At 46.2% G+C, this 19189-nt stretch overlaps 2 protein-coding genes across 3 annotated transcripts in view; one reads left to right on the forward strand and one right to left on the reverse strand.

Annotated features, from left to right (window-relative positions):
• Window positions 1-3783: 3783 nt before the first annotated feature.
• On the forward strand, window positions 3784-5558 carry GAST (gastrin). Of its 2 annotated transcripts, none has more exons than XM_020972780.1 (3): window positions 3784-3873; window positions 4820-5038; window positions 5379-5558. In XM_020972780.1, exons 2-3 carry the CDS (start codon window positions 4828-4830, stop codon window positions 5477-5479), a joined length of 312 nt encoding a protein of 103 aa, XP_020828439.1. In that variant the 5' UTR covers window positions 3784-3873; window positions 4820-4827; the 3' UTR covers window positions 5480-5558. The 2 variants fall into 2 exon arrangements, with proteins under 2 accessions (XP_020828439.1, XP_020828440.1); XM_020972781.1 differs by having other exon boundaries at window positions 4823-5038.
• Window positions 5559-6395: 837 nt separating this feature from the next.
• Window positions 6396-19189, reverse strand: part of HAP1 (huntingtin associated protein 1) — a 47349-nt gene continuing 34555 nt past the window's right edge. The window contains exons 7-17 of the mRNA XM_020972691.1: window positions 18462-18570; window positions 18134-18212; window positions 15186-15316; window positions 14845-14919; window positions 13283-13420; window positions 12940-13010; window positions 10210-10380; window positions 9355-9644; window positions 8749-8964; window positions 7566-7668; window positions 6396-7396 (exon numbers count right to left, since the gene is read on the reverse strand). Of these exons, the coding sequence (XP_020828350.1) occupies window positions 7030-7396; window positions 7566-7668; window positions 8749-8964; window positions 9355-9644; window positions 10210-10380; window positions 12940-13010; window positions 13283-13420; window positions 14845-14919; window positions 15186-15316; window positions 18134-18212; window positions 18462-18570 (1750 nt within the window). The 3' untranslated portion in view covers window positions 6396-7029. The remainder of the gene's footprint in view (window positions 7397-7565; window positions 7669-8748; window positions 8965-9354; window positions 9645-10209; window positions 10381-12939; window positions 13011-13282; window positions 13421-14844; window positions 14920-15185; window positions 15317-18133; window positions 18213-18461; window positions 18571-19189) is intronic.

Genomic DNA, 19189 nt, shown 5'->3' on the forward strand with positions numbered 1-19189 from the left:
GGGGTAATCAGAAGCAAATACTTCTGAGGAGTGACAGGGTCAAAAGAAAGAATAGGATAAGGGGGGGGCAGGATAGGATTAAGGGAAATAGAGTTAGTTTTTCATAACATGTCTACTATGGAAGTGTTTTGCATAACTGCACATGTACAACCTATATTGAGTTTCTTGCCTTTTCAATGAGGGTGGGTGGGGAGGGAGGAAGGGAGAAAATTTGGAACCCAAAGTTTTAAAAACACATGTTTTAAAAAATGTTTTCAAATGCAACTGGGAAATAAGAAATACAGGAAATGGGGTACAGAAGTCTATCCTGCCCTGTAGGAAAATAGAAGGGAAAGGGGATAAGAGAAGGAGGGGAGATATAGAAGAGAGGGCAGACTAGAGGAAGGGGTATTCAGAATGCATGGCATCTTGAGGTGGAGGGGGGGCAAGATGGGGTAAAAATTTGGAACTCAAAATCTTGTGGAAGTAAATGTTGAAAACTAAAAAAATAAATAAATAAATTTATATTTAAAAAATTTTCAATTCAGGGAGTGCAGTAGGAGGGAGACACATTAAATGATTATAAAAATGAATAAACATCAAAAGGTCACCTTTCTGAGATCTTGTAGAGGAAATTCATATTTTGGGTAGGGTTGGACTAGATGACGTCTAAGGTCCCTTCTAATGCTAAGATTCTATCATGCACATTCCAGTCCAAAACACATTTCCAGGATTTGATGTATCAGAACTACATCTGTGTGCCTTAGTTCTTCATTGGATAGCACTTCCTCCCTCTATTCTCATTGGTAGCCAACCCATTCTTTTCCTTCCACTCTTAATTTCCACTTACTTTCTCTCTTCTTTCTCCTCCCCACCGCCCCACCTTAGTTCTCATACTTGGTGACACACTCTGCAAAGTGACTGACAACCTTGAGTCATGTGAAGGTGGGAGTGGGAAAGAAGATGGCAATACATTCAACACTCATTCAGCAAATTTTGTATTAAGAGCCTATTATGGGCAGTATGGTACAGCAGACAGAGAGCTGACCTTGGAGCCAGGAAAATCTAGGTTCTAGCCCCACCTCTGATATTTATGTCACCCAGGACAAGTGACTTAACCTCTCAATGTCCCCAGACAACTCTGTAAGACTATAAATCATAGAACTGCATTGCTACAAGGAATGATCTCATTGGGAGGTCCACATACCAATGAAATCACAGCTCTTACTCCCCCCCCCAAAAAAAAAAGATATGTGGCGTGCCATGTGCTGGAGATACAAAGACAAAAATAGACCCTGCCCTCCAGGAGTCAAGGGTTGGTTTGGGGAGGTGATTCCATTCTGGGACCTTTGCCAAGAAAAAAAAAACGAAGCATCATGGAAAATTCATGGGGAAATGCCAGTTCCAAATAAGCCTTCTTTCCATAATAATTTCTCATTCACATGACATTTCTTTCATAAAGAAGATTTCATTGTTCAATTTGATTCAATAAACATTTATTAATCATCCACCAGGTCTGAAGCTCTGTGAAATACACAAAGTTTAGGTAAGATATGAACCCTTTCCTCAGGGAGCTTATAATCTACTAGGGAGCTAAGACACATACACAGATATTTAATACTAATCATGCATGTTAAATGCCTTAGAGATGGTCCAAGTGCTATTTGAAATCTGAGGGGATATGAAAGGTCCTTATAAAAATGAGGTCAAGAAAGTCTTTCTGAAAGAGGTGGTATCTGATATAAGCTTTAAAAAGAGAAGAAATTCAGCAGGCAAAGAGGAGAGTGAATGGCATTCCAGGTATCAGAAACAACATAAGCATAAAGAGACAGGAAACCAACATTAGGAAGTAGAATAAAGGGGAAGGGAGAAGCATGGGAAAAGATTGGATGGGTAGTGAAATGCCAGCTTGTAGAAGGGCTTGAATGTCGGACCAAGTAAAAGGTTTGAACTATTTCAGAAGGCAATAGGAGGCCAGTGAAGATTTTTGGTCAGAGAAGTGACATTGATCAGATGGAGGATGAATCCATCACTACCAAGAATGGCGGTGAGGAAAGAGTTTAGACAGAAAGACCTAATAGAAAGTTATAGCAGCAGTCCATGGTTGAGGTAACAAGGGCCTAACCCACTCAGGTTGGTAATGTGAATAAAAAGATGGTTGAGAAAGATGTTCTAGAGATAGGATCATGCCCTAAGTCAAAGGTACACTGAAGGAATCCTTTACTCTCTGAGTTTTTGCCTAGACTAATCAGATTCAAGAAGACTAAGAAGGAAGAATCCAATAGGTAAAGGGGAAAACCAGGAGAGAGAGCAGCAGTACAGAAGGCAAAGGAGAAAAGAGTATCCAGAAGAATAGTATGGTCAGGTAAGAGGACAAGGCCAACAGTGCAGAAAGGTCAAGAAGAACTAAGGAAAATCCACAGGATTGGCTCTGCCCTGTGTCACCAGAAGAAAAAGTCAGAAGGAATTATTCTAAACCAGTGGCCCAATAAGAATCAAAGTGGGCTAGGTCATCACCAATTCCTAAATTGCCAGGATCCAAATCAGTGAGGCCTTACTGTGAAGACACACTTACCATATTGACTACCAAGAAAATGCAAGTTGTTTCCATTAATTCACATCCCCCTTGGTATAGTGGGAAAAGCCTTGGATTGGGGAAATTCCTGGGTTTCAAGTGCTAGCTCTATTGCTTATTATTTATTAGTTTGAATTCACCCCCTCCCACTATAGTCCTCAGTTTCTTCCTCTATGAAGAACACTACAGAAGACAATAATCATGGGATCATAGTATCACAGGATGTTAGATTTCATAGGCCACCCAGCGCAGCTCCCTCAGAGATGAACAAGGAAGAACTCATGGGCACATCACATCCAGAAGGGCTGACCCTATGAACTGGTGCTAAGAGGGCACACACCAAAGAGGAAAGATGGTGGTGGGTTTTGCTGACAGAATCAGAACTAATTCAAAAGATCAAGAAGGGGAAGAAGTTTTGAATGGGAGAGATGAGTTTAACAGTCCCATGCAGAGGGACAGCTGGCAGAGAGATGTACTGCCTAGGAGTTGGGGCTTGGACAGGGGTGCTAAGCAGCTGTCCAGTAGGCACCACTGGGCTAGTAAACAGAACAAGTAAGGAAGTGTGTTATCGTTGCATGGCCCATTGCCCCCTGATAATCATGCATGTTCTGTTTGCCAAATCTGAGGGCAAGGAAAGATCAATACATATCTGCTCTCTCCATCACCTCCAGACCTACCACTATGGGCTTCTGGTTCCAAGGTCATCTGGTTCATCCCTCTGCCTCCAGGGGTGGGGGGAGGCCTAGCCTAAAGAAAAGGAACTCTACCTGCCCTGACCAGCTTATTCTAAGGAAAGGTGAGAAGTGGAAAATACCTCCTCTGGTTCCTTAATAGTTGGGATCCTCCTGTTCCCCTGACTCCTCACTCTCTGCTTTGGGTTACTCAGAAATAGAATGTACAGGCTATGGTCAGATAAAACATCAGCTCCTTAAGGGCAAAGACTCTTTGCATCTCCAGTGCCTCGCATGGTGCCTGGCACATAATGGTTGCTTAATAAATGTTCATTGAGTGATGGTCTGCTTCTGATATCCACAGCTGCCCTTGGCTGCAAGCTGTAGCCAGAATCATCAAAGGAAGCAACTGGTGTGCTTTCCATCTGTGCCTCCACCTCCCTCCCCTTCCTCTCCTCCTCCACTTCCATATACACCTCCTCTCCCTCTTTCCTTCCTCTGACCTCATGGTGGGAGGTGGTGGGGGGAGGTAAAGGGAGGGGCCTCAGGACTATAAAAGGGAGAGCGTTCTCCTGCAGAGCAGAACACACCCAGAGGACACTGAAGAACTGCCCCCACCATCCAAGACCCTCCTCAGGAGCTCTACAGGTGAGAAACACTGGGAAGGGAAAGAGCATGGGTGACAGAAAGACATCCTCCCTATAGGTAGCCTGGCACACACCCATGATGCTAGCCAAGCTGAAGGGCCCAGGCTCCTCAGGGTAGCTCAGGACACCTCTGTTTGCTCCCCTCCAAAGAGGGACAAACAGGGAAGGATCCCACCACCGTCATCCTAGACCTCTTTACATCAGAGTAGTGGCCAAATTCCCAAAGGTGGGGGAGAACTGGAGCCTCAGTCATTGCTTTAGGACTTTTTAGAGCAGCTTTAGGCTCCATCACCCCTCCAAGAACCCTTATTCTGTCTTATACATTCCCACAAATCCTGGCAAATAGGGAGGAGGACTACTGTAATCTCCTTCCACTCTAGATAAGGAAACTGAGGCTCAAGGTGGCAATTAGTGGTAGGGCTAGGAGTACTGTAGAATCCACAACTCCCAAGGCAAAAAGCTCAAGGATTTTCCTTCTCCCGGGCTTTCTGCCTGGTTCGGTTTCTATAAGAAAAGTAAAAGCTGGGGGCACCCTGGTACAAGGGGAGGGTAAAAGGAGGGACTGGAGGAAAAAGAGGGATGGGAGGATGTCACCTAATTTTCCAGGGAAAACTAGAGAAAATGCAAGTTGTTCCCATTAATTCACATCCCCCTTGGTATAGTGGGAAAAGCCTTGGATTGGGGAAATTCCTGGGTTTCAAGTGCTAGCTCTGTTGCTTATTATTTATTAGTTTGAATTCACCCCCTCCTACTATAGTCCTCAGTTTCTTCCTCTACGAAATGTGGGGATTAAATTAGACGATCTATCTATAAGATTCTTCTTAGTTCTAAAGCCTATGATCCCATGACTGGGATGGGCAGGAGAAGAGGAGCCCGACTTGGGGGAGGGAGGTACAGGAGCTCTCTAACAGGCCTTCCTTTCCTCCTACACTGAGTTACACCCTTAGCAGACAGAATGCGGCAGCTGTGGGGGTGTGTGCTGATCTCTGCCCTGGCCCTGTCCACCTTCTCTGAAGCCTCTCCAAAGCCCAAAGCCCTGCTCCAGGACACTCCTCCAGGCCCTGAAGCCAGCAGGAGCCTGGGAATGCGATGGCCAACTGCTCTGAGATCTCCTTCCCACTACCGGAGACAACTCCACCCTCAGGACCTTCCTCACCTCATGGCAGGTAGGAATTGCCAAGAAATCCCCAGCTGCCAGGGTAAGGATGGGGAAACAAACACCAGGCCTTAGAATCATTGACTTAGAACTGGAAGAGGCCAAGTCCAACCCTTCGTTCACCATACGAGGAAACTGAGGCCTGGAGAAATTAACTTGCCCAGGGTTCCACAGGTAGTAAGCTCCTGTGTACCCAGGTCTTTCTGACCTCAAGTCCAGTAAGTTGATCTGAGAATTCGAGTCTCAGGCCTAAGAACACAGGCTGCCTCCTCTCCTATACCCCCTCAATTCATCCCCTCCACCCTCGATTCTCTTATTCTCAACATATTCCCCTTCTTTCTTACTACCAGATCTATCCAAGAAGCAAGGACCATGGCAGGAAGAGGAGGAGGCATATGGCTGGATGGACTTTGGACGCCGCAGTGCCGAGGAAAGGGACCAGCTCCCCTAGTATGCACCCCCCTCCACCTACCCCCCACCTCTTCTCCATCCTACCCACTGTTCAGTGCCAACTCAGAATAAACATTTTCTCACCCTACAACACTGTCAGCCTCTTGATTTGGGTGGTGGTTGGGGAGTAGGGGGATGAGGGGGTGTGAAAGAATGGAGAATAAAGAACATGAAAGCCAGCTCGGAGGGAGCTGCCCTCTCCCACTCAGGCCAAGAGTACAGGTGCTGAATGGACTTTTGCTCTCTTATGGATAAAGGAGATGAGGAGAAACAACTTGACATTTCTATAGTTTTCTTCACCCCAAGCCAGTAAGGCAGCTATCGCAGGTGCTATTCCCATTTTACAAATAAGAAAATAAAGGTTTAGAGAAGTGAAGTAATTCCCCACAAGGTCATGCAGAGTGACAAAACCAAGATTTGATTTGAAGCCTTCTGACTCCAACTCTAGCATTCATTATACTACAACCCACGGGTGGGGAACAAATTTGTTCTGTGAAGTCTGGATTCAAAGGGCTGCACTTGAGGACCTAGAGGGCCAGATATGGCCTCGAGGCCACAGGTTCCCCACACCAGGCAAAGTAAAAGACAATCAATACGATCTTTCCCCATTCCACTCCCCCTGTCTCCCCTAGAAAAACCATATTTATCTCTCTAAAGGAGCAGAAATCTGAGAGGCGGGATAGCAAAAAAAAAAAAATACACTAGGGACTTGGGAGCTCTAATTCTAACTATGCCACTAACTCTGTGTATGTGACCTGAGCCTCAGTTTTTTCCTCTAGCCAATGTTGGAAAAGGTGCTCTCTTCTATCTAAGGTCCCTCCTAGCTTCAAGGTTCTATAACTCTAGAAAGAGTTCCTTCCCTCCCATGCGCCACCTCCCCAAACCATTCACCCTCCAAAGAGACAGAACTCAGGCAGTCACCAAGATCATATTATTTATTGCATGGCCCTGAGCCACCCTCTACAAGAAGGAAGAACTCAGATGAGTTTAATGAGCATCCATATGGTGATCGCAAGGGATGGGGGGTCTTAGCTACCTCTCCCCAGCAGTGCACATGTAGAAACTGGTAGATTTTGGAGCAGAAAGCTTTAAAAAACAAAATAGGGTGGTGGGTAGGGAATCCAGGGAGCAGGAACTTGGGCTCACACTATCTTACATTATTCACAGGTAAGAAGACTCAGGACAGAGAACTCCTCACCACAGTAATATATTAACCTCTATTTACAACCAAGACTAAGCTGGTAGGGAGAAGGAGGAAGGGTGTATAGGGAAACTAAGTGCCAGGTCCTCAAAAGTGCATGTGGCAAGTGGGGAGGTGAGGTGGGCCTCAGGATGTGAGGGTGGGGGTGTATGTGGGGGTGGGGGTGGTCGGAGAGAGGGAAGAAGGAAGGGGGTCCATAAACTCAACTTCAGCTGCCTCTCAGCAACAGGATGCGGGAGATGGTGAGAGGTAAGGGAAGAGACACACCCTGCCTCGCCAACAAAAACATACCCAAGGGATATTTTCTCAGCACCAGTCAACCTGTCCCTTGTCTGGGGGCTGGACCAGGGTCAGGGGGACTCTCGAGCCCCCACTTGCCATCCTTTTGAGGCCCCTCTGGCCACCACGCAGTCCAGCCCCAGCTGCCGTAGCTTCTGTACCAAGTTGATGCTGAAGCCATTGGTCCTTTCCTGACCAATCCACCTCCCACCCCATCTCGATGCCCCCCATCCATCTTGATGCCGTTCTCTGGCTAGACCAAAGCTTCCCAGAGGCCAGCCTCTCCAGCCTGGAACCAGGGGTGGATACAATGTGGGCTCAGTGATGGCACAGATGCCCTGTTCCTTCAGAAGAGAGAGCAGGGCCTGGGGAGGCCGTGGATGGATGGGGCTTATGCCCTCTGCGGGACTGCAGCAGGGGGTGGCAGAATGGCAAAGGCTGGAGAAGAAAGAGAAAGGAGGGGAGAACTCGGTGAGTTGAAATAACAAAGAGGCCCTACTGGGGTAGGGGTAGGGGAAAGAGACCAGAGAGCCCCCATCGGTGGTGTCTGGAAGGGACTGGTCTCCGGGATGCAGAAATGAGGCTTTAGAGGCACCAGTTGCCTTACCTGGGGGTGACGAAGGTGACATCAGAGGAGGGGCAGACCAGGCGGCAGGTAGTGATTGTGTAGGTGGCTGGGGTCTGGGGGAGATTGTTAACAGAGTGCAACACTGGAAGGGGACAGGAAATGTGGGATTAACACACACGGGGGGGGGGGGTTGAAAGGAAGGAGGAAGAACACACCAGGTGGGGAGGGGTGACATTCACACTTCTTTCCCCATGAGCAAAGATGTCCCTCCCTCCTCCCCAGATCCTCACTGAGCCAGCCCACTGATGAAAAGATCAGAGGATGAGAGGGAATGAATGGGTAGACAATAGCCATAGCCAAAGGTCAGATAGGACCGAACCCAAATGAGGCTTCATTCTTCAAGACTTGGCTTAACTTAACCTCACCCCTGACTAACCCGTCCTCTTGGCATCACCTCCAGTATCAGTATACTCAGTCTATGACATATTCTCTTGTGCTTTCAATTATTAGCTTTGCCCTGATTCCTTTAGTCATGTTGCCCACGCTCTGCCTCCCCAGCTAGGCTCTATGAGTTGTGCATGAACAGGACTTTCTACCAGTTCTCCATCCCCCACTCCCACCCCCAGCATCCAGCACAGGGAGATGCTTATAGAATGAAAGAAAGAACAAGCCATGCCAGGACCGATTTCACGGGAGAGATGGTACATGAAGTAGAGTCACACAGACATAGGATCAGGCAGACAATACGACAGACAGGACAGTGCGTGTCAGAAAGGAGAGTCATTGTAGTGTATCGGGCAGGGAGGGGTGGGGAGCGCCCTGGACCAAGCATCAGAGATGCTGCATTTTCAGACATTGACACTAAGCAATGGGGTGACTTTAACCACCCAATCTTCAGATCCTCAGTTTCCTCAGCTGTAAACTGGGTATAGTATCTAAGATGCCTACCTCACAGGAGTGTTGCCAGGATCAAACAAGGTTACACACATGAAAAGTTCTTTCTACATAAATGTCAACTGTTATCTTATTATAAGGCATTATAGGAGAGGGCTCTAAAACCCCTGGCCAGATGTACAAAAGTAGCTGTAGTGTAAACATTCTGAAGAATCATGGGAGATGATGGTTTTACCTTCCCTCTCTCCATCTCACATCCTTTTTTCGCAAACCCTACCCTGGTTTGGATTTTATTTGGGGTAGGAGAGAGAAAGGAGGTCCGACTCACATAGAGGATGGGCCTTATCGTTGACCAGAGAAGCCTTGGATACCGCCACCTTCTCCTCTTCTTCCTCATCTTCTTCAGGGTCCTGAAGACTATATACCTTCTCCACATCCACCTCTAGCTGACGGAAATCCTTGGTCAGCACACCAGGACGAGGATCCAGGATCCCTGCCAGGTGGGGCTGGGCCAGCTGCTGCCAGTGGTGCAGAGTCGCCGAGCCTTGAAAGTGGACGGGGGATAAGCACGTATAGACAAATTACCTAACTCTGGCTCTCCCACCCTAATCCTGCCCTCCTGCGACCCTCCCCCAGCCTCACAGGACAAAGCATGGCCCAAATATAAGTCACACACAGGTGTGTGCTTTGGATCACAGTCAGGCTCAGGAGGCATAGTAATGCACAAGGCACAAAGAGCGTGCAAACATATATGCCAATCAGCACTGAAGGCGTGTGAGTGGAGAAGCATTGGTGCTGCTGTGGGGATTCCAAGGCAGTGGCAGTGGGAGGTCTCACTGTTCCAGAATGGAAGGGATAGGATTAGGGCTAGGGTCCTTAACTCTTCCACCTTCTCCAGCCTCCCCAATCTCCTTCCCTCTTCACCTACTTTTACCTTCCAGTGGCTTGACAATCTGCAGTTTGTCAGGCAGGTAGGCAAGGGAGCCCATGGAGAAGATAGAGCCCCCAGGGGGATCTGAGCTGCCTGATAGAAGGCTCTCACTGGGAGTCAGGACCCCGCTGGAACTCTCAGCATCCTCATCCAGCTTCTCCAGGACCGGCTCGGCCTCCTGGGCCTCCTGCCAAGCTGCCAGGCGCTGCAGGGCCAGCGCCAGGTCCTGGCTCCCAGGGGCGCCTGGGCAACCCACCTTCTTCTCTTCTTCCTCACCAGAGGCCTCCTCCAACCTAGAAGAACCCAGATCCAGGATGAGCTCATCTACACCTCTTCCCCACCCACCCTGCCCCATGCCAGGCCCTGAGGGGACACCCACACCAAGAGTCACTAGTGCTGCCCAGGAAGGAAGGATGTGTCAGTGAGCTCCCATCATTTCTCATAGACAGACAGGTAGATATAAAATATTATGTTATATATCATATGTATTTCCCCAATTACACATTAAAACAATTTTTAAACACTTGAGGGTTTTTTTTAAAGTTCTGAGCTCCAAATCTCTCTCTCCCTCCCTCTCTCCCCTCCTCCCTCCCTGAGATGGTAAGCAAACCAATATAGGTTATCCATGTGCAATCATGTACAACATTTCCCCATTAGTCATTTTGTTTAAGGTTCCTTCTGGGCATTCCTTATATTGGGGATAGAACCACACCAATCACTGCTCTATCATCAAGAAGAGTTTTTTCCCCCTCCACTTTCTACCTACTCCTCAGTCCATTCCCACCATCACTGCTGTCCACACCATTTGAATTTCCCCATTAGTCTCTCCCTTCAGCACCTCCCACTTCAGGTACTTACAGGAGAGCATCACCAGAGTGATCCGAACAGCGGTGGTTTGTAAGGGGACTGCCAGATGGACTACTAGCCACAGAGGGCGGGGGAGACCCCGGGAGGGGATGGAGCGAGCCTGACCGGGACCTACCGCCCTGGTTCACAGCCTTCACTGTCTCAAACACCCGGCGAAGGTTCCTTGGGGGAAAGGGATGCAAAGTTACAAAATCACCTTAGTAAATACCTGCTATGCCAGACAAGGCAGACAGAGTCGGGCATGGCAAGGAAAGTAATGGCCAGTTGATGCTTTTTCTGCTGACCCGGAAGAGAAGGGGCTGAAACTACCTTTGCAAAGGCTGAATGTTCCCCATGCCTGCAATGCTCAGGCCCCTCACCTCTGCTTCTTGACTTCAGATCCTACCTTCTACAGGAGACCTTTCCAGATCCCTGCCACTACCAGGGCCTTCCCTCTGAGATCCCCTTCTATCTGCTCTTGGATGTAGTTATTTACATGTTAGTTTGTCTCCCGCGTTAGACTGGGCGCTCCTTGAGAGAGGGGCTGTGGGTTTTGGGGGGTTTTTTTGCCTTTGTTGCTTGTTGCTTTTAATTTCTTACCCCCTACCCCCAGGCACTACTATGTTCCAGGGTCTGGACCATGTTAAGCACTTAATAAATGCTGACTGGCTGCCTGTGATATAAGGGAAAGAGCACTGAACTTAAGAATCAGGAAAACTGAATTCAAATCTAGCCTCAGACACTTACTAGCTGTGTGACCTTGTGCAAGTCACTTAACCTCTTCCAGTTTCCATGTCATCAACTGCTATAATAACAGCACTTACCTCTTGGGAATGGTGTGAGAAAATAGTTATAAAAAGTACTCAGCAGATGTTATAGAAATGCTTATTCCCTTTCCTACTAGCTGTGTGACCACTGGTAAGTCACAACCTCCCTGAGCCTTAGTTTCCTCAACCGTAAAATCAAGATGCTACTACTACTTGTACAGAGGCAGCTCAGTGTATGATAAAGCACAGGGCCTGGAGTCAGGAAGACCCAAATTCAAATACAGCTTCAGATATTTACTAGCTGTGTGACTCTGGGCAAGTCACTTAATTTCTGTCTTCCTTAACCCACTGGAGAAGGAAATGGCAAACCACTTCAGTATCTTTGCCCAGAAAACCCAATGGACAGTACGGTCCATGGTGTTAGAAGGAGTCAGACACAACTGAGCAATAATAATTTCTTGCACAATCCATTTCACATCAATGAAATGAGCACTTGCAAAAGTCAAAGTCAGTCAACTGTCGACAAGTATTTAGTAAGCACTTGCTATGTGCCAGGCACTATACTTAGTGCTCAGGATACAAAGAAAAGCAAAAACCAAAAACCCCCAGGCCCTGCCCTCACAGTGGGGAGACAACATGCAAAGAACTATGGACGTGAAAGACCTCGATAGCACAGATGGAAGGTGTTCTCAGAGGGAAAGCAGTAGCTTAAGGTGGGATTTCAGTTGAATCTTGAAGAAAGCCAGGGAAGCCTGGGCAGAGGTACGGAGCATGAAGAACAGTCAGTGCAAAAGGCACAGAGATGGGAAATGGAGTGGCCCATTTGGGAAGAATTGTAAAGCATTACATCGATTACTATGATTGTAACTTTTACTCACAACACCCTTCTCTGGGGAGGAGCAGGTTTTATTTGGTATGTTTTCGGGGGGTGCCAAAAAGGACCACTTCCCTCCTTAACCCTCCCCCACCCCGCCACCTACAGATCCATACCTGAAATTTCTTTACCCAGTGACAAAGCCATTAACACCAGCGGAAGTTAAGAATGCATGCATTAAATTTTTAAAAAGAATGCAAATATTGCTGGGAAAGGAAACAACGCCAAACTCATAATAAGGCAAAAAGGATTTCATGTAAGTCTGGTGGCACCCCTGGGTTCTTGCAGGTGAGTGATTACTAGTAGAATGCAAACATTGGGCCACACTACTCAAACAGTTCTCACAAGAGACTGTTCACCATCTGAGCCCCAGCCTCACTTACAATTCATGACCAAAAAGTTGGTTGCTGGGCAAAGATTTTTTTTCCTCCACCAGAACAATTCATGATTCAGATGAGATAGCCTCTCAGGGCCTCTCATGCCTTCCAGCTCTTAATCTGGGCATCGAGGTGGCACAGTGGATAGTGCACCAGGCCTGGAGTTGGGAAGACCCGATTTTAAATTTAGCCTCAGACATTCACTAGCTGTGCAACCCTGGGCAAGTCACTTAACCCTGTTTGCCTCAGTTTCCTCATGTGTAAAATGAGCTAGAGAAGGAAATGGCAAACCACTCCAGTATCTCTGCCAAGAAAACCCCAAATGAGGTCAGGAAGAGTCAGACACAACTGAAAGCCTGAACAACAAAATGAAAACCTGCTACAGCTTACAATGAATCAAGCTCTTTGTCAGCAGAGGAAGCACCTAGTTAGTCAACAAATAGTAAGTTAAGCACTCAGTATGTGCCAAGAATTGTGCAAAGTATTGGACAAAGAGCAGAAGTTTGAAATGCTGTGTCCTCAAATGCACTGAGGGATCTCAAGTCATTTCCCAGGTGTTGAGGGAAACAGAAAAAAAATAGAGTGTGCGGGAAGGGTAGGAAGGCTGGGGGTGGGGGGGGACACATGTGACATTGTGTTGGGGGAGGGGGAGAGTATTTGGAAGGCTAGAGACAAACTTCAGTCTGGTCACAAGACAAGAACCCACCCCAGCCCGTCTGCTCACCTGCAATCAGAAGAGGAAGGACTCTCAGTTCCCTTTCTCATGGTCCCTTTGATCTCTGCAGCCAGGGAATCCTGAAGATGTGAAAAAGACCCCTCTCAGAGATCATAGGAAAAGCAAGCATATAGAAATTTATCTTGCTTAACTATGTTTGTTTCAAGGGCTTCATTTCTGTTTTCAATGGGGGTGGGGGAGAAAAGAAATGATTGATCATTGAAAAAAATAGTTTAAAATTTATTATTATTAAAAGTTGCTAATTTAATTTTTAAAAATACTGGGTGTGGGCACTCTCCCTACTAGCTGTGACCCTGGGAGAAGGAGGAAGACGTATGTGCCATGTGCTCACCAGTGGCAGGCTATACACACTGTTATAATGGCTGATCGTGCCAGTGGGTAGGCTTTGAAGACGGAGCTTTTTAAGTTCTTCCTGGGCTTCGTTCAGCAACCCATCACACTCAGCGTATTTCTCTTGCAGGTCTTGCACCTGTGGACACCACAGGCACTGTCAGGACCCTGGGAGGGGTCACTACTCTGCCCCACTCCCCACTCCCCACCCCCATCCTCCCCTTGCACGTCTGATAAGCTGGTGTATTTGTAAATGCCACTGTTGAAGACCTTTTCACTCTAAGAGGCTTGGCTTCCGAGGCGGGCCACAACTAAGTTTTTAAAAGCCAAGGTTTGAACCACAAAGATCAACAGATATGAAGAATTCAGAAAAACACAGTAAATCTTGTATTAACTGACACATTCACTCAATACACATTTAGTACAAGTGCTAAGTATCTACTATATGCCAGGGTGAAGAAAACAGAATGAACCACCATGACAATCATGAGGAAAACACTAAGAGGCATTATGACCCAGGTCAAATACCAGGGACAAACCTGATTCCAACTTAAATCAACTCATTCATAGAATTTATAGTCTGAGAGTAGTATAAGGCTCAGAGTCATGGTCACAGGGCTAGTGTCAGAGGGGACATCTGAACCTAGGTTTTCCTGATTCTAAGCCCAACACCTTCTCTATGGAGCTACATTGTTTCTCCAGTTCTAAAAAACAAATTAATTAAACCACATCTTTTCTGTCCAAAGAGCCACAAAAATGAAAAGTTAAATGTGCTGTCTGTTGCACATATTTAATTGTTTTGTTTAATTGTCTTTCTGTAGGAAGATACTATGGGGTGGGTGGGGAAACTGAGAAATCTGAGAAGTACATATCAAAACAAACAATATAAAAACTTTTAAATAATTAAAAAACCAGGGTTATAATCAATTTGGTTTAAGCTTTCTTCATTTTTATCTCTTATTGTTCATATTTAAATACTTATGCTTTTCCTGGGGGAAGGGGGTCAGAGAGTAGTTGCTGTAAGATGGTGGCACCAGATCTATGATTTCATTAGTGAGGAAACTCCCTGTCAATGCAGACTAGACACTCATCTGAAACTTAGTCTTAGAAAGCTGCCTGCAGGGCAGCTAGGTGGCACAGTGGTTAGAGCGCCTGCCCTGGAGTCAGGACAACCCGAGTGCAAATCGGACCTCAGACACCTGACACTTAACTAGCTATGCCACTCTAGGCAAGTTACTTAGCCCCAATTGCCTCACCAAAGGGGGAAAAAAGTTGCCTGAGAAAGTCAGGACCCAAGGTCAAACACATTCTACTATATGTCAGAGACAAGTCTTCAACTCACTCTGGACGTTGCTTCCTTAATTTGTTGATAACAGTTAAAACAAAGAGTTTTGTAATTTTTTTAAAGGTTTGTTTGAATGCTTTTGTTGAAGGCTGCTAAGTTTAGAAAAAAGTTAATAAAATAAGGAGATTTGGATTAAATGTTCTCTCCTCTTCCAGTTCAACTGCTCTTCATATCTGAGGGTCAGAAAGAAGAGGCAGATGAGATGAAGGGGGCCTCACCTCTGTGTGAAGTTTCCTCTGGACCTCTTTGGCTGATGCCAGGTGCTGCTGCAGCTCCTCCATCTCTGTCCCATACTGGAAAGCAACTATGAGTTGTCACCATCTGGGGCCAACAGCTACCATCTCCCCCACCACCACCACCAAGGTGTCCTAGGACCACCACAGTCCCTGTGCTTAAGAACCATCACCCCAACCTCAAGGTCCCTGAGTCTCTGGGTACCAACTGCCCTATCTAAATAGATTGTAAAGCTCCCTCCTTGGAATTCTATCTCCCCCTGGAAGGCTCTTTGAAGCAAGAGTAAGGGCTGATCTCCCAAGGAGAGACAGAATGCATCACTCACTGTCCGGCACCGCTGCTGGAGCCCCACAATCTGGGCTAGCAGCACGCTGATCTCTTCCTGCTGACGGGCCTGGTCCTCTGTCTTTCGGGCCAATTCCTCTGTCAACAAAGCTACCTGCTGGCTCACCTCCGCTGTGGATAAGAGGGAAATGGGAAGGAGATGTCTCCCACCTTCCACTTAAATAAAGCCCTAACCCCCAATCCTGACATATGTAACAATGATATATTTAAGGTTTGTGAAACACTTTATGAATATTTAGCTCATCTGAGTCTTACAACCCTGTGAGACAGGCAGCTAGGTGGTGAAGTGGATAGAGTGCTGAGCCTGGAGTCAGGAAGACCCTAGTTCAAACATGGCCTTAGACACTTCCTAGCTGTGTGACCCTGGGTAAGTCAGTTAACCCTGCTTGCCTCAGTTTCCTCACCTGTAAAATGAGCTGGAGAAAGAAATGGCAAACCACTCCAGTATCTTTGCCAAGAAAACCCCAGATAGGGTCATGAAGAGTTGGACAGGACTGAACAATAAACTAAGGCTCAAATGTGAAGCAACTGGAAAAAGTCAGAAGCAGGATTTGGACACGGGTTTCTAGAACTCTCCCCTCACCCCCACCAAATTTTTCTCAAGCAATTCCTTAGTCTCTCCTTTGTCCTATTGTTCCCTGTTTAGTATTCTATTTATCTGTGTTCATGCCATAATCTGCCTGGTAGAATGAAAAATCCTTGAGGTCTGAGTTTTTTTTATTTTTGTCTTTATATTAACAGCACCTAAAACCTTGCATATACCTATACATACATGCATTTTTTAAATAAAAGTTTGGGGGGTTGTGAGAAAAGGAGCAGGGGGTTGTCTTTCAAACTCAAGTCCTGCCTCCTCCATGAATACGCCAGCCTCTGCTTTCAGTCAGGCATCAGTCAACAAATTTATTGGGCATAGTCTACTACGTGCCAGGCACCATGCTAAATGCTGGAGATACAAAGAAAGGTCAAAAACACCATTCCCTACTTCAAGGAGCTCACAGTCAAATGGAGGCACCAACATGCTTAAGTACAAACAGGAAATATACAGGGTCAACTGGAGATAATCTCAGTGGGAAGACTCTAAGACTAGCGACTGGAAAAGTCTTCTTATAGAAGGTAAGACTTTGGCTAAGACCTGAAAACCAAGAGGCAGGTCTTCTCCCAAATTCTCACTGAAACTCTTAAAAAAGCATCTTTTGGCATTGAGCCCTCCCTCTGTTCTTTGTACAGTATTTTTGTTTCTTTAGCTAAAAAAACCAGAAGGGGCTTATGGCGCTAAGGGTAAAGTCTGTTTTCAAAACATCCTTGTTGTCTGATTAGATCTCACTGTTACAGTGCTGGTGAGGAGCTCAGCTCCACCCTCAAAAAAAGACTCAAATGGATCAAAGAAAGAGAAAAAAGGACCCATGTGTACAAAAATATTCATAGCAACTCTTTTTGTGGGTGCAAAAAAACTAGAAACAAAAGGGGTGCCCATTAGTTGGGGGATCTCTGCATAAATTGTAATATATAAATGTAAAGGGTACTATGGTGCCATAAAAAAAATGAAGGGGGTGGTTTCAGAGAAATTCAGAAAGGCTCATGCTATGGACTGATGAAGCGTGAAGTGAGCAGAACCAGGAGAACAATTAGTACAATCATGTTGTTAATATAGGATTTAAGAACTGATCGATGCAATCACTAACCACTCTTCCTGAGAGCTTATGATGAAGCACACCACCCGCCTCCTGAGAGAGAGGGGATGGACTCAGGTACCAAATGGAACATGTATCTTTTTGGACATGGACAATACAGGAATTTGTTTTTGCTTGGCTTATGTATATTTGTTATGAGAGTTTTGTTTTGTTTTTATTTTTGTCTGTTTCCCCAATTTGGGGAAGAAAATTTTGAGAGAGAAAAGGAAGAGTTAGAAAGGAAAGAAAAGATATTTTTGATAATAGAAAAAAATTAAATTAAAAAAATTAAAGAGAAGGAAATTAAAATGTAACTTAATTTAAAAATTAAAAATTTTTAAAGAGAGGGAAAGTTTGAGATCTAAGGTAAAGATCCTCCCCTGATTTCTGGGAGAAAATAGGAGAGTAGAACACAACTAATACCTAGAAGTCAGAGGACCTGACTGCATCCTGACGTTGCCACTTACCAACTGCCTAAGTTGGGACAAGGCCTTTAAATTCTGAGCCTCAATGTCCTCACCTGTAAAATGGGGATAATGAGACTTTCACAACCTACCTTGAAGGGTGGTTTCGAAGACCAAATGAGAGGAAGTCTGTGAAAGCTTTTTATGAACTATGAAGTCTTTTATAAATGTGAGCTATCATCAATAATAATGAAGATGATGATGATAATGATAGCTATAAAATAATAATATATGACAGTGTCAGGCCTGGAGGCAGGAAGACCTGAGTTCAAATTCGTCCTCAGGCACTTACTAGCTGTACGACCCTGGGCAAGTCATTTAACCCTGTTTGCTTCAATTTCCTCATGTGTAAAATAAGCTGGAGAAGGAAATGGCAAACCACTCCAGTATCTTTGCCAAGAAAACCCCAAACAGGGTCACGAAGAGTTGGACTTGACTGAAAACAACTAAACAACAACAATAGTTATATAATAGCTAACATTTATACAGTGCTTCTCAATTTGCAAAGCACTTTATATATGCTATTTCATTTGATCTTCACAACCACCCTGTGAGGTAGGCACTGTTACTATCCTCATTTTACAGATGGGGAAACTGAGGCCAAAAGAGGTGAAGTGATTTGCCCAGTAAGTGTCTGAGGCAAGATTGGAACTCAGGTTTTCCCAGCTCCAAGTCCAGCATTCTACCTAGCTGCCAAATAATGGTCAAGAGGATGGTCTTATAAGCTGGGGGCAGCGTGGTCAGCTCCCAGGCAGAGCCACCCAGACCCCGCACGCAGCTTCCTTGCCACATACAGAACTGCTCCACACAATCCAGCATCAGCTGCTGCTCCTGGTCCTCATACTGGCAGGTCTCCGTGACGATACTGGTGGCCTGGAAGAAAGAGGAGGTAAAAGAAGGGCATGACCACTCCATCACTACCTAGCTGACAGCACTGTACCACTAGCTTCCTCATCTGAGTCTCCCCTATCCAGCCCCTGTCCCTATGGTGTGCATGTTGAAGGAAGTCTGAGTAGCAACAACAGGGAAAAAACCCCACCAAACCAGCTGGCTGCTGTACTCCTCCCAGGCAGAAGCAAAGCAATCCTTACTCCCTGGCTAGCATCAAACCCCTTTTCCCACCTCCAGCCTAAGCTGCTGGTTCTCCTCCTCCAGGCCCCTCAGCTTCTGTTGCAAGGTGTCCAACTGGATACAATGCTGAAGAGAAACTGAGGAATCACAATGGCGAAGTCTGGTTTGTGTGGGGGGAGATAGAAAGGGGAAGAAGATCAGAGAGAGGAAAGTGATGGGGAGGGCCCCCTATACCCCCCCCAACACACACACACACACACATGCCTGCTCAGAAGATAGAGATCTAGCCTTCTGATGGTGGGAAACCTCAGGGCTAGAGACAGATTAGCTGATTTATGACTACTCTTAGTATAGTAGATAAGGCAGGCCTCAAAACCTAGCTAGGTTCAAGTCCCAATCTGCATTGAAGGGAGTTTCCTCATCTGCTGTTGTTGTTCAATTGTCATCAGTAGAGTCTGACTCTTCAAGACCTCATTTGGGGTTTTCTTGGCAAAGATACTGGAGCAGGTTGCCATTTCCTTCTCCAGCTCATCTTACAGATGAGGAAACTGAGGCAAACAGGGTTAAGTGATTTGCCCAGGGTCACACAGCTAGTAAGTGTCTGAGGCCAGATTTGAACACAAGTCCTCCTGACTCCAGGCCCAGCACTCTATCCGCTGCACCACTAGCTTCCTCATCTGAGAGTCTCCTCTATCAAGTCCCTGTCCCTATGACCTGTTTAGGGAAGTCTGAGTAGCAACAAAAGGAAAAAAAAAACTGGCCAGTCCTGCCTCTTCATT

The sequence above is a fragment of the Phascolarctos cinereus genome, unplaced genomic scaffold, assembly GCF_003287225.1.
Source record: "Phascolarctos cinereus isolate Bilbo 61053 unplaced genomic scaffold, phaCin_HiC Scaffold_5;HRSCAF=322, whole genome shotgun sequence".
Lineage (NCBI taxonomy): Eukaryota > Metazoa > Chordata > Mammalia > Diprotodontia > Phascolarctidae > Phascolarctos > Phascolarctos cinereus.

Coding starts and splice junctions, on each gene's coding strand:
- GAST (XM_020972780.1), top strand. CDS start 4,828: ATGCGGCAGCTGTGGGGGTGTGTGCTGATCTCTGCCCTGGCCCTGTCC. Junction 5,039..5,378: donor CCTTCCTCACCTCATGGCAG/GTAGGAATTGCC, acceptor TCTTACTACCAG/ATCTATCCAAGAAGCAAGGA.